Source organism: Lagopus muta, chromosome 33 (genome assembly GCF_023343835.1).
Source record: "Lagopus muta isolate bLagMut1 chromosome 33, bLagMut1 primary, whole genome shotgun sequence".
Taxonomy (NCBI): Eukaryota; Metazoa; Chordata; class Aves; order Galliformes; family Phasianidae; genus Lagopus; species Lagopus muta.
In genome coordinates, this window is record NC_064465.1 from 387,604 (window position 1) to 403,095 (window position 15,492).

The window sequence follows — 15,492 nt, forward strand, 5'->3', positions numbered from 1 at the left end:
TTAGGGTCTTTAGGGTCCTTTTGGGTTCATTTGGGGTCATTTTGGGTCCTTTTGGGTCCATTTGGGGTCATTTTGGGTCCTTATGAGGTCATTTTGGGTCATTTTGGGGTCATTTTAGGGTCTTTAGGGTCCATTTGGGTTCATTTGGGCTCATTTTGGGTCATTTTGGGGTCCTTTTTGGTCATTTTGGGGTCATTTTATGGTCCTTAGGGTCCTTTTATGCCATTTTGGGGTCATTTTAGGGTCTTCAGGGTCCTTTTGGGGTCATTATCGGTCCTTTTAGGTCATTTTGGGGTCCTTTTGGATCCTTTTGGGTCTTTTGGGGTCCTTTTATGTCGTTTTGGGGTCATTTTAGGGTCCTTTTGGGGCCATTTGGGGTCATTTTGGGTCCTTAGGGTCCTTTTGGGGTCATTTGGGGTCTTTTGGGGTCATTTTGGGTCCTTTTGGGGTCATTTTGGGTCATTTTGGGTCATTTTGGGGTCATTTGGGATCATTTTAGGGCCCTTAGGGTCCTTTTAGGTCATTTTGGGGTCATTTTGGGTCCTTATGGGGTCATCTTAGGATCTTTAGGGTCCATTTGGGGTCATTTTAGGGTCTTTAGGGTCCATTTGGGGTCATTTGGGCTCATTTTGGGTCCTTTTGGGTCCATTTGGGGTCATTTTGGGTCCTTATGAGGTCATTTAGGGTCATTTTAGGTCCTTTTGGGGTCATTTTGGGGTCATTTGGGGTCCTTTTAGGGCCCTTAGGGTCCTTTTAGGTCCTTTTGGGGTCATTTGGGCTCATTTTAGGTCATTTTGGGTCCATTTGGGGTCATTTTAGGGTCTTTAGGGTCCTTTTAGGGTCCTTTTGGGTTCATTTGGGGTCGTTTTAGGGTCTTTAGGGTCCATTTGGGGTCATTTGGGCTCATTTTGGGTCCTTTTGGGTCCATTTGGCGTCATTTAGGGTCATTTTAGGTCATTTTGTGTCCATTTGGGGTCCTTTTAGGGCCCTTTGGGTCCTTTTAGGTCCTTTTGGGGTCATTTGGGCTCATTTTAGGTCATTTTGGGTCCATTTGGGGTCATTTTAGGGTCTTTAGGGTCCATTTGGGGTCATTTTGTGTCCATTTGGGCTCATTTTGGGGCTCTTTTGGGGTCGTTTCAGCGCATGGCAGCCGTGGAAACCCCTTTTGGGGTCGTCGGAGTCGGAGCTGTGGGGTCCCAACGGGGGGGGAGGCCGGCGGTGCTTTGCTTCCCTGATGTGGGCCATACAGGTAAAGGGGGATTTGGGGTCGTTTAGGGGATTTTGGGGGTCATTTGGGGTCATTTATGGGATTTTTGGGGTCATTTGGGGTCATTTGGGGTCATTTGGGGTCATTTTGGGGTCATTTATGGGGTTTATGGGGTCATTTTGGGGTCATTTGGGGTCATTTGGGGGTCATTTATGGGATTTTTGGGGTCATTTTGGGGGATTTTGGGGATTTTGGGGGGGATTTGGGGTCTTATGGGATTTTTGGGGTCATTTGGGGGGGATTTGGGGTCATTTGGGGTCGTTTATGGGATTTTTGGGGTCATTTGGGGTCACTTGGGGTCATTTGGGGGTCATTTATGGGATTTTTGGGGTCATTTGGGGTCATTTGGGGGGATTTGGGGTCATTTATGGGGATTTTATGGGGTTTTAATGAGATTTTATGGGGTTTTATGGGGGATTTAGGGGGGATTTTGGGGTTTTAGGGGGTGGATTTGGGGTCTGATGGGGGATAATGGGGGAAATTGGGGGGATTTGGGGTCATTTATGGGATTTTTGGGGTCATTTGGGGTCATTTTGGGGGATTTGGGGTCATTTATGGGATTTTTGGGGTCATTTGGGGTCATTTGGGGGGGATTTGGGGTCATTTATGGGATTTTTGGGGTCATTTGGGGTCATTTTGGGGGGATTTGGGTCATTTATGGGATTTTGGGGGTCATTTTGGGGTCATTGATGGGATTTTTGGGGTCATTTGGGGTCATTTGGGGGGGATTTGGGGTCATTTATGGGATTTTTGGGGTCATTTGGGGTCATTTGGGGGGGATTTGGGGTCATTTATGGGATTTTTGGGGTCATTTTGGGGTATTTGGGGATTTTCGGGGTCATTTTGGGGGATTTTGGGGATTTTATGGGGTTTTAATGGGATTTTATGGGGTTTTATGGGGGATTTTGAGGGGATTTTGGGGTTTTAGGGGGTGGATTTGGGGTCTGATGGGGGATAATGGGGAAAATTGGGGGGATTTGGGGTCATTTATGGGGTTTTTGGGGTCATTTGGGGTCATTTGGGGTCATTTTGGGGTCATTTATGGGATTTTTGGGGTCATTTGGGGTCATTTGGGGGGATTTGGGGTCATTTATGGGATTTTCGGGGTCATTTGGGGTCATTTGGGGTCATTTTGGGGGGATTTGGGGTCATTTTGGGGGATTTTGGGTGCTTTAATGGGGTTTTGATGGGATTTTATGGGGTTTTATGGGGGATTTTGGGGGGATTTTGGGGTTTTAGGGGGTGGATTTGGGGTCTGATGGGGGATAATGGGGAAAATTGGGGGGATTTGGGGTCATTTATGGGATTTTAGGGGTCATTTGGGGCCATTTTGGGGGGATTTGGGGTCATTTATGGGATTTTTGGGGTCATTTGGGGTCATTTTGGGGAAATTTGGGGTCGTTTATGGGATTTTTGGGGTCGTTTTATGGGGCATTTTGGGGTTTTGGGGGGCTATGGGGGTTTTAATGGGATTTTATGGGGTTTTATGGGGGATTTTGGGGTTTTGGGGGGGATTTGGGGTCATTTATGGGATTTTTGGGGTCATTTGGGGTCATTTTGGGGGGATTTGGGTCATTTATGGGATTTTTGGGGTCATTTGGGGTCATTTTGGGGTCATTTGGGTCATTTGGATTTTTGGGGTCATTTATGGGATTTTTGGGGTCATTTGGGGTCATTTGGGGTCATTTTGGGGGGATTTGGGGTCGTTTATGGGATTTTTGGGGTCATTTGGGGTCATTTGGGGTCATTTGGGGTCATTTTGGGGGGATTTGGGGTCATTTATGGGATTTTTGGGGCCATTTATGGGATTTTTGGGGTCATTTGGGGGGATTTGGGGTCATTTATGGGATTTTTGGGGTCATTTGGGGTCATTTTGGGGGGATTTGGGGTCATTTATGGGGATTTTATGGGGTTTTAATGGGATTTTATGGGGTTTTATGGGGGATTTTGGGGGGATTTTGGGGTTTTAGGGGTTGGATTTGGGGTCTGATGGGGGATAATGGGGAAAATTGGGGGGATTTGGGGTCATTTATGGGATTTTTGGGGTCATTTGGGGTCATGTTGGGGGGATTTGGGGTCATTTATGGGATTTTTGGGGTCATTTTGGGGTCATTTTGGGGTTTTATGGGGTCATTTATGGGATTTTTGGGGTCATTTTGGGGGGATTTGGGGTTTTTGGGGTCATTTTGGGGGTTTATGGGGGTTTTAATGGGGTTTTAATGAGATTTTATGGGGTTTTATGGGGGATTTTGGGGGGATTTTGGGGTTTTAGGGGGTGGATTTGGGGTCTGATGGGGGATAATGGGGAAAATTGGGGGGATTTGGGGTCATTTATGGGATTTTTGGGGTCATTTGGGGTCATTTGGGGTCATTTTGGGGTCATTTATGGGATTTTTGGGGTCATTTGGGGTCATTTGGGGTCATTTTGGGGTCGTTTATGGGATTTTTGGGGTCATTTGGGGTCATTTTGGGGGGATTTGGGGTCATTGATGGGATTTTTGGGGTCATTTGGGGTCATTTGGGGTCATTTGGGGGGGATTTGGGGTCGTTTATGGGATTTTTGGGGTCATTTGGGGGGGATTTGGGGTCATTTATGGGATTTTTGGGGTCATTTGGGGGGATTTTGGGGTTTTTGGGGTGATTTGGGGGGATTTTGGGGGTTATGGGGGTTTTAATGGGATTTTATGGGGTTTTATGGGGGATTTTGGGGTCATTTGGTGTCATTTTGGGGTCATTTATGGGATTTTTGGGGTCATTTGGGGTCATTTGGTGGGGATTTGGGGTCATTTTGGGGGTTTATGGGGGATATTGGGGATCATTTTGGGGTTTTAATGGGATTTTTGGGGTCATTTGGGGGGATTTGGGGTCATTTGGGGTCATTTGGGGGGGATTTGGGGTCATTTATGGGATTTTTGGGGTCATTTTGGGGGGATTTGGGGTCATTTATGGGATTTTTGGGGTCATTTTGGGGTCATTTATGGGATTTTTGGGGTCATTTGGGAGGGTTTTGGGGTTTTGGGGGGGATTTGGGGTCATTTATGGGATTTTCGGGGTCATTTGGGGTCATTTTGGGGGATTTTTGGGGTCATTTATGGGATTTTGGGGTCATTTTGGGGTCATTTGGGGTCATTTTGGGGTCATTTATGGGATTTTTGGGGTCACTTGGGGTCATTTGGGGTCATTTTGGGGTCATTTATGGGATTTTTGGGGTCATTTGGGGTCATTTGGGGTCATTTGGGGGGATTTGGGGTCATTTGGGGGGGACTTGGGGTCATTTATGGGATTTTTGGGGTCATTTGGGGTCATTTGGGGGGATTTGGGGTCATTTATGGGATTTTTGGGGTCATTTGGGGTCATTTGGGGTCATTTGGGGGGGATTTGGGGTCATTTGGGGTCGTTTATGGGATTTTTGGGGTCATTTGGGGTCATTTTGGGGTCATTTGGGGTCATTTTCGGGGGATTTGGGGTCATTTATGGGATTTTTGGGGTCATTTGGGGTCATTTGGGGTCATTTTGGGGTCATTTATGGGGTTTATGGGGTCATTTTGGGGTCATTTGGGGTCATTTGGGGGTCATTTATGGGATTTTTGGGGTCATTTGGGGTCATTTTGGGGGGATTTGGGGTCATTGATGGGATTTTTGGGGTCGTTTTATGGAGCATTTTGGGGTTTTGGGGGGTTATGGGGGTTTTAATGGGATTTTATGGGGTTTTATGGGGGATTTTGGGGTTTCGGGGGGGATTTGGGGTCATTTATGGGATTTTTGGGGTCATTTGGGGTCATTTGGGGGAAATTTGGGGTCATTTTGGGGGTTTATGGGGGATTTTGGGGGGTTTAAGGGGGTTTTAATGGGATTTTTGGGGTCATTTGGGGTCATTTTGGGGGATTTGGGGTCATTTATGGGATTTTTGGGGTCATTTGGTGTCATTTGGGATCATTTTGGGGTCATTTATGGGATTTTTGGGGTCATTTGGGGTCATTTGGGGGGATTTGGGGTCATTCATGGGGATTTTATGGGGTTTTAATGGGATTTTATGGGGTTTTGTGGGGGATTTTGGGGGGATTTTGGGGTTTTAGGGGGTGGATTTGGGGTCTGATGGGGGAGAATGGGGAAAATTGGGGGGATTTGGGGTCATTGATGGGATTTTTGGGGTCATTTGGGGTCATTTGGGGTCATTTTGGGGTCGTTTATGGGATTTTTGGGGTCATTTGGGGTCATTTTGGGGGGATTTGGGGTCGTTTATGGGATTTTTGGGGTCATTTGGGGTCATTTGGGGGGATTTGGGGTCATTTATGGGATTTTTGGGGTCATTTGGGGTCATTTATGGGATTTTTGGGGTCATTTATGGGATTTTCGGGGTTTTATGGGGGTTTTAATGGGATTTTTTGGGGTTTTATGGGGGATTTTGGGGGGATTTTGGGGTTTTAGGGGTGGATTTGGGGTCTGATGGGGGATAATGGGGAAAATTGGGGGGATTTGGGGTCATTGATGGGATTTTTGGGGTCATTTGGGGTCATTTGGGGTCATTTTGGGGTCATTTATGGGATTTTTGGGGTCATTTGGGGTCATTTTGGGGGGATTTGGGGTCGTTTATGGGATTTTTGGGGTCATTTGGGGTCATTTGGGGGGATTTGGGGTCATTTATGGGATTTTTGGGGTCATTTGGGGTCATTTATGGGATTTTTGGGGTCATTTATGGGATTTTCGGGGTTTTATGGGGGTTTTAATGGGATTTTTTGGGGTTTTATGGGGGATTTTGGGGGGATTTTGGGGTTTTAGGGGTGGATTTGGGGTCTGATGGGGGATAATGGGGAAAATTGGGGGGATTTGGGGTCATTGATGGGATTTTTGGGGTCATTTGGGGTCATTTGGGGTCATTTTGGGGTCATTTATGGGATTTTTGGGGTCATTTGGGGTCATTTTGGGGTCATTTATGGGATTTTTGGGGTCATTTTGGGGGGATTTGGGGTCATTTATGGGATTTTTGGGGTCATTTGGGGTCATTTATGGGTCATTTGGGGTCATTTATGGGATTTTTGGGGTCATTTGGGGTCATTTGGGGGGAATTGGGGTCATTGATGGGATTTTTGGGGTCATTTGGGGTCATTTGGGGGGATTTGGGGTCATTTATGGGGATTTTATGGGGTTTTAATGGGATTTTATGGGGCTTTATGGGGGATTTTGGGGGGATTTTGGGGTTTTGGGGGTGGATTTGGGGTCTGATGGGGGATAATGGGGGAAATTTGGGGGATTTGGGGTCATTTATGGGATTTTTGGGGTCATTTGGGGTCATTTGGGGTCATTTGAGGTCATTTTGGGGTCATGTTGGGGGATTTGGGGGGTTTATGGGGGTTTTAATGGGATTTTATGGGGTTTTATGGGGGATTTTGGGGGATTTTGGGGTTTTAGGGGGTGGATTTGGGGTCTGATGGGGGATAATGGGGAAAATTGGGGGGATTTGGGGTCGTTTATGGGATTTTTGGGGTCATTTGGGGTCATTTATGGGATTTGGGGTCATTTATGGGATTTTGGGGCCATTTTTGGGGTAAAATGCCCTGATTTTCCCATTTTTGGGGCCATTTTTGGGGTCAAATCGTGGGATTTTGCTGATTTTGTGACCATTTTGGGGGTAAAATTGCCAGATTTTGGTATTTTGGGGCCATTTTGGGGTCAAATTTTAGCATCTCGGTGCTTTTGGGGCCATTTTTGGGGTCAAATCGTTGGATTTTGGTCCTTTTGGGGCCATTTTTGGGGTAAAATCCTCGGATTTTCCCATTTTTGGGGCCATTTTTGGGGTCAAATTTTAGGATTTTGGTCCTTTTGAGGCCATTTTTGGGGTCAAATCCCCGTATTTTCCCATTTTTGGGGCCATTTTTGGGGTTAAATCGTTGGATTTTGCTTCTTTTGGGGTATTTTTGGGGTCAAATCATGGGATTTCACTGCATTTGGGGCCATTTTTGGGGTAAATTCCCAGGATTTTGGTCCTTTTGGGACCATTTTTGGAGTCAAATCATGGGATTTCACTGCATTTGGGGCCATTTTTGGTGTCAAATCATTGGATTTTGGTTCTTTTGAGGCCATTTTTGGGGTCAAATCCCTGGATTTTCCCATTTTTGGGGCCATTTTTGGGGTCAAATCCCCGGATTTTTCCATTTTTGGGGCCATTTTGGGGTCAAATCGTTGGATTTTGCTTCTTTTGAGGCCATTTTTGGGGTAAAATGCCCGGATTTTCCCATTTTTGGGGGCATTTTGGGGTCAAATTTGAGGATTTTGGTCCTTTTGGGGCCATTTTGGGGGTAAAATTGCCAGATTTTGGTATTTTGGGGCCATTTTGGGGACAAATCGTTGGATTTTGGTCCTTTTGGGACCATTTTGGGGTAAAATCCCCATATTTGGGGCTTTTGTTGCCATTTTTGGGGTCAAATCCCTGTATTTTCCCATTTTTGGGGCCATTTTTGGGGTAAATTCCCAGGATTTTGGTGCTTTGGGGCCATTTTTGGGGTGAAATCATTGGATTTTGGTCCTTCTTGGGCAATTTTTGGGGTGAAAAGCCCTGATTTTCCCATTTTTGGGGCCATTTTTGGGATCAAATGTGGGATTTTTCCATTTTTGGAGGCATTTTGGGGTCAAATTTTAGGATCTCAGTGCTTTTGGGGCCATTTTTGGGGTCAAATTGTTGGATTTTGGTACTTTGGGGCCATTTTTGGGGTAAAATGCCCGGATTTTCCCATTTTTTGGGCCATTTTAGTGTCAAATTTTAGGATTTTGGTGCTTTGGAGCCATTTTTGGGGTCAAATTTTGGGATCTCGGTGCTTTTGGGGCCATTTTTGGGGTCAAATCCCCAGATTTTCCCATTTTTGGGATCATTTTGGGGTAAATTCCCAGGATTTTGGTGCTTTTGGGACCATTTTTGGGGTAAAATTGCCAGATTTTTGTATTTTGGGGCCATTTTTGGGGTAAAATTGTGGGATTTTGGTGCTTTTTGGGGCCATTTTTGGGGTAAAATCCTCGGATTTTTCCATTTTTGGGGCCATTTTGGGGTCAAATTTTAGCATCTCGGTGCTTTTGGGACCATTTTTGGGGTAAAATCCCCGGATTTTTCCATTCTTGGGGCCATTTTTGGGGTGAAATCATGGGATTTTGCTGATTTTGTGACCATTTTAGGGGTAAAATTGCCAGATTTTGGTATTTTGGGGCCATTTTTGGGGTAAAATGCCCGGATTTCTCCATTTTGGGGACCATTTGGGGGTAAAATTTGGGATTTTGGTGCTTTTGGGGCCATTTTTGGGGTAAAATGCCCTGATTTTTCCATTTTTGGGACCATTTTTGGGGTCAAATTGTAGGATTTTGGTGCTTTTGGGGCCATTTTGGGGTAAAATCCCTGGATTTCTCCATTTTGGGGCCATTTTTGGGGTCAAATTTGGGGATTTTGGTGCTTTTGGGGCCATTTTGGGGGTAAAATGCCCTGATTTTTCCATTTTTGGGGCCATTTTGGGGTCAAATCGTTGGATTTTGCTTCTTTTGAGGCCATTTTTGGGGTCAAATCCCTGGATTTTCCCATTTTTGGGGCCATTTTTGGGGTAAATTCCCAGGATTTTGGTGCTTTGGGGCCATTTTTGGGGTAAAATCCCCGTATTTTCCCATTTTGGGGCCATTTTTGGGGTCAAATCGTTGGATTTTGGTCCTTTTGGGGCCATTTTGGGGGTAAAATCCCCATATTTGGGGCTTTTGTTGCCATTTTTGGGGTAAAATCCCCGTATTTTCCCATTTTTGGTGCCATTTTTGGGGTAAAATCATCGGATTTTCCCATTTTTGGGGCCATTTTGGGGTCAAATTTGGGGATTTTGGTCCTTTTGGTGCCATTTTTGGGGTAAAATGCCTGGATTTTCCCATTTTTTGGGCCATTTTTGGAGTCAAATTCTGGGATTTTGGTCCTTTTGGTGCCATTTTTGGGGACAAATCATGGGATTTTGCTGATTTTGTGACCATTTTTGGGGTAAAATTGCCAGATTTTGGTATTTTGGGGCCATTTTTGGGGTAAAATGCCCGGATTTCTCCATTTTGGGGACCATTTGGGGGTAAAATTTGGGATTTTGGTGCTTTTGGGGCCATTTTTGGGGTAAAATGCCCTGATTTTCCCATTTTTGGGGCCATTTTTGGGGTCAAATTGTGGGATTTTGGTCCTTTTGGGGCCATTTTTGGGGTCAAATCGTTGCATTTTCCCATTTTTGGGGGCATTTTTGGGGTCAAATTGAGGGATTTTGGTGCTTTAGGGGCCATTTTTGGGGTCAAATCCCTGGATTTTCCCATTTTTGGGACCATTTTGGGGTCAAATTTTAGCATCTCGGTGCTTTTGGGGCCATTTTTAGGGTCAAATCGTTGGATTTTGCTGCTTTTGGGGTCATTTTTGGGGTAAAATGCCTGGATTTTCCCATTTTTGGGGCCATTTTGGGGGTCAAATCATGGGATTTCACTGCTTTTGGGGCCATTTTGGGGTCAAATTGTGGGATTTTGGTCCTTTTGGGGCCATTTTTGGGATGAAATGCCCTGATTTTTCCATTTTTGGGGCCATTTTTTGGGTAAATTCCCAGGATTTTGGTGCTTTGGGGCCATTTTTGGGGTCAAATCCCTGGATTTTCCCATTTTTGGGGCCATTTTTGGGGTCAAATTGTGGGATTTTGGTCCTTTTGGGGCCATTTTTGGGGTAAAATCGAGGGTTTTTCCCATTTTTGGGGCCATTTTTGGGGTCAAATCGTTGGATTTTGGGGCTTTTGGGGCCATTTTTGGGGTAAAATCCCCAGATTTTGGTCCTTTTGGTGCCAATTTTGGGGTAAAATGCCCTGATTTTCCCATTTTTGGGTCCATTTTTTGGGTCAAATGCCCGCATTTCGCTGCATTGGGGGCCGTTTCTGGGGGTAAAATTTTGTGCTTTTTCCATTTCCGGGGTCATTTTTGGGTTCCAACGCCGCGTTTCCTTTGTTTTGGGGGCAGCCGATTCGTGCTTCTCGGCTCTGTTCGCCCACGAGGAGATGGCCGACATCGCCAAGCATTTCTTCCGCCTCCAAGTCGAGCCGCCGGGGATGCAGCGCGGAGCAGCGCCGTTTCCGGATGGGTACGGAGAAACAACAGCGCCGCCTGGCGGCCGGGAGGAGAAACGGCAGCCCATAGGGAACCCATGGGGACGCATTGGGACGCATTGGGACCCCATAGAGGCGCACTGGGACGCATACGGACCCATACGGACCCGTAGGGACCCATAGAGCCCCATAGAGCCCCATAGGGACCCATAGAGAAACATAGAGCCCCATAGAGACCCGTAGAGACCCATAGAGTTCCATAGAGACCCATAGAGACCCATAGAGACACATAGAGGCCCATAGGGACCCATAGCCGGGGATGCAGCGCGGAGCAGCGCCGTTTCCGGATGGATACAGAGAAAAAAACAGCGCCGCCTGGCGGATGGGAGGAGACACGGCAGCCCATAGGGAACCCATAGGGACGCATTGGGACCCCATAGGGACCCATAGGGACCCCATAGAGCCCCATAGAGACACATAGAGAAACATAGTGCCCCACAGAGACCCACAGAGACCCATAGGGACGCATAGAGACCCCATAGATGCCCATAGAGAAACATAGAGCGCCATAGACACCCCATAGAGACCCCATAGAGACCCATAGGGACCCATAGAGAAACATAGAGCCCCATAGAGGCCCATAGGGACACATACAGCCCCATAGAGACCCCACCGAGCCACATAGAGCCACATAGAGCCCCATAGAGACCCCATAGAGACCCATGGGGACCCATAGGGACACATAGAGCCCCATAGAGACCCATTAAGACCCATAGGGACCCATAGAGACCCCACAGAGACCCATAGAGAAACATAGGGACACACAGACACCCCATACAGACCCCATAGAGACCAATAGAGGCCCATAGGGACCCATAGGGACACATAGAGCCCCATACAGACCCATTAAGACCCATAGAGACCCATAGAGACCCCATAGAGACCCATAGAGACACATAGAGACCCATAGAGGCCCATAGGGACACATAGAGCCCCATAGGGACCCATAGCCGGGGATGCAGCGCGGAGCAGCGCCGTTTCCGGATGGGTACGGAGAAACAACAGCGCCGCCTGGCGGATGGGAGGAGAAACGGCAGCCCATAGGGAACCCATAGGGACCCATAGGGACAAAATAGGGACCCATAGAGGCCCCATAGAGGCCCATAGAGAACCCATTGAGCCCATAGACCTCATAGAGACCCCATAGAGACCCCATTGACCCCATAGAGATCCCATAGAAACCCCATATTGACCCTATAAACCTCACTGACCCCATAGAGACCCCACAGAGACCCCATAGAGACCCCATTGACCCCATAGACCCCATAGAGACCCCATAGAGACACATAGACAACCAGAGACCCCATAGAGACCCATAGAGCCCCATAGGGACCCATAGGGAAACATAGAGCCCCATAGAGGCCCATAGGGACACACACAGGCACATAGAGACCCCATACACACCCCATAGAGACCCATAGAGACCCCATACAGACCCATGGGGACCCATAGGGACACATAGAGCCCCATAGAGACCCATTAAGACCCATAGGGACCCATAGAGACCCCATAGAGACCCATAGAGAAACATAGGGACACATAGACACCCCATACAGACCCCATAGAGACCAATAGAGGCCCATAGGGACCCATAGGGACACATAGAGCCCCATACAGACCCATTAAGACCCATAGAGACCCATAGAGACCCCATAGAGACCCATAGAGACACATAGAGACCCATAGAGGCCCATAGAGACACATAGAGGCCCATAGGGACCCATAGCCGGTGATGCAGCGCGGAGCAGCGCCGTTTCCGGATGGGTACGGAGAAACAACAGCGCCGCCTGGCGGATGGGAGGAGAAACGGCAGCCCATAGGGAACCCATAGGGACGCATTGGGATCCCATAGGGACCCGTAGGGACCCATAGAGATCCATAGAGACCCATAGAGACCCTATAGAGACCCATAGGGACCCATAGAGGCCCATAGACACCCCATAGAGACCAGAAGAGACCCATAGAGCCCCATAGGGACCCATAGAGAAACATAGAGCCCCATAGAGGCCCATAGAGACACATACAGGCACATTGAGACCCCATACACACCCCATAGAGGCCCATAGGGACCCATAGAGCCCCATAGAGACCCCACCGAGCCACATAGAGCCACATAGAGACCCATAGAGACCCCATAGAGCCCATAGAGGACCATAGGGACACATAGAGCCCCATAGAGACCCCATAAAGACCCATAGAGAAACATAGGGACACATATACACCCCATACAGACCCCATAGAGACCAATAGAGGCCCATAGGGACCCGTAGGGACCCATAGAGACCCATAGAGACCCCATAGAGACCCATAGAGACCACATAGAGGCAATAGAGGCCCATAGAGACCCATAGAGACCCCATAGAGACCCATAGAGTCCCGCAGGCACCTCATAGAGACCCATAGAGACCCATAGAGACCCATAGAGGCCCATAGGGACACATAGAGCCCCATAGGGACCCATAGCCGGGGATGCAGCGCGGAGCAGCGCCGTTTCCGGATGGGTACGGAGAAACAACAGCGCCGCCTGGCGGATGGGAGGAGAAACGGCAGCCCATAGGGAACCCATAGGGATGCATTGGGACCCCATAGAGACACATAGAGAAACATAGAGACCCCATAGAGACCCATAGAGACACCATAGAGACCCCATAGAGACCCATAGGGACATATAGAGCCCCATAGACACCCCATAGAGACCCATAGAGAAACATAGTGCCCCACAGAGACCCACAGAGACCCATAGGGATGCATAGAGACCCCATAGACACACATAGGGACCCATAGAGGTCCATAGAGACCCATAGAACCCCATAGAGACCCCATAGAGACCCATAGAACCCCATAGAACCCCATAGAGATCCATACAACCCACTGGACACCCCATAGAGACCCCATAGAGACCCCATAGGGACCCATAGAGACACATAGAGACCCATAGAACCCCATGGAGACCCATAGAACCCCATGGAGACCCATACAACCCACTGGACACCCCATAGAGACCCATAGAGACCCATAGAGACCCAGAGGGACCCCATAGAGACCCATAGACACACATAGAGGCCCATAGGGACACATAGAGGCCCATAGGGACCCATAGCCGGGGATGCAGCGCGGAGCAGCGCCGTTTCCGGATGGGTACGGAGAAACAACAGCGCCGCCTGGCGGCCGGGAGGAGACACGGCAGCCCATAGGGAACCCATAGGGACGCATTGGGACCCCATAGGGACCCATAGAGGCCCATGGAGACCCCATAGAGAAACATAGAGCCCCATAGAGACCCACAGAGACCCGTAGGGATGCATAGAGACCCCATAGACATCCATAGGGACCCATAGAGACCCATAGAACCCCATAGACACCCCATAGAGACCCATAGAGAAACATAGGGACCCATAGACACCCCATAGGGACACATAGAGACCCCATAGGGACAATATGGGGACCCATACAGCCCCATACCGCCCCATAGAGACCCATGAAGCCCCGCAGGCACCCCATAGAGACCCCACAGAGACCCATAGTGGCCCCATAGTGACCCAGAGAGACCACATAGAGGCCCATAGAGGCACATAGGGACCCCATAGAGCCACATAGAGACCCCATAGGGACCCATAGAGACCCATAGAGACACATAGAGGCCCATAGAGACACATAGAGGACCAGAGAGACCCCATAGAGACCCATAGAACCCACTGGACACCCCATAGAGACCCCATAGAGACCCATAGGGACCCCATAGAGACCCATAGATACACATAGAGCCCCATAGGGACACATAGAGCCCCATAGAGACCCATAGAGGCCCATAGGGACCCATAGAGACCCATAGAGACCCATAGGGACACATAGAGGCCCATGGGGACCCAGAGAGGCCCATAGGGACCAGTAGAGACCCGTAGAGCCCCATAGACGGGGATGCAGAGCGGCGCCGCGCCGTTTCCGGATGGGTACGGAGAAACAACAGCGCCGCCTGGCGGCCAGGAGGAGACACGGCAGACCATAGGGAACCCATAGAGACACATAGAGAAACATAGAGACCCCATAGAGACCCATAGAGACCCCATAGAGCCCCATAGGGACACATAGAGACCCATAGAGCCCCCCATAGGGAACCCATAGAAACCAATAGAGACGAACAGAAGCCCCATAGGGACCCTATGGGGACCCATACAGCCCCATGCAGCCCCATAGAGACCCATAGAGACCCATAGAGATCCATAGAGACCCATAGAGACCCATAAAGCCCCGCAGGCACCCCATAGAGACCCCATAGAGACTCATAGAGGCCCATAGAGACCCCATAGAGCCCCATAGAGAAACATAGGGACCCATAGAGACCCCATAGAGACACATAGAGCCCCATAGACACCCCATAGAGACCCATAGAGAACCATACAACCCCATATAGACCCTTAGAGCCCTATAGAACCCCATAGAACACCATGGAGACCCATACAACCCACTGGACACCCCATAGAGACCCCATAGAGACCCATAGGGACCCGTAGAGACCCATAGAGACCCATAGAGACACACAGAGGACCATAGGGACACATAGAGGCCCATAGGGACCCATAGACGGGGATGCAGCGCGGAGCAGCGCCGTTTCCGGATGGGTACGGAGAAACAACAGCGCCGCCTGGCGGATGGGAGGAGAAACGGCAGCACATAGGGAACCCATAGGGACCCGTAGAGACCCATAGAGAACCCATAGAGACCCCATAGAGACCCATAGGGACACATAGAGGCCCAAAGACACCCCATAGAGACCCATAGAGAAACATACTGCCCCATAGAGACCCACAGAGACCCATAGGGATGCATAGAGACCCCATAGGCACACATAGGGACCCATAGAGGCCCATAGGGACCCATAGAACCCCATAGAGACCCCATAGAGACCCATAGAACCCCATAGAACCCCATAGAGATCCATACAACCCCCTGGACACCCCATAGAGACCCCATAGAGACCCATAGAGAAACATAGAGCCCCATAGAGACCCTTAGAGCCCTATAGAACCCCATAGAACCCCATAGAGACCCGTACAACCCATTGGAAACCCCATAGAGACCCATAGGGAC

General features: G+C 48.9%; 1 protein-coding gene across 1 annotated transcript in view; it reads left to right on the top strand.

Moving 5' to 3' along the window:
• Positions 1-15,492, top strand: part of LOC125686228 (protein NDRG2-like) — a 46,671-nt gene that overhangs the window by 10,297 nt on the left and 20,882 nt on the right. The window contains exons 3-4 of the mRNA XM_048929988.1: positions 1,141-1,249; positions 10,259-10,379. Of these exons, the coding sequence (XP_048785945.1) occupies positions 1,141-1,249; positions 10,259-10,379 (230 nt within the window). The remainder of the gene's footprint in view (positions 1-1,140; positions 1,250-10,258; positions 10,380-15,492) is intronic.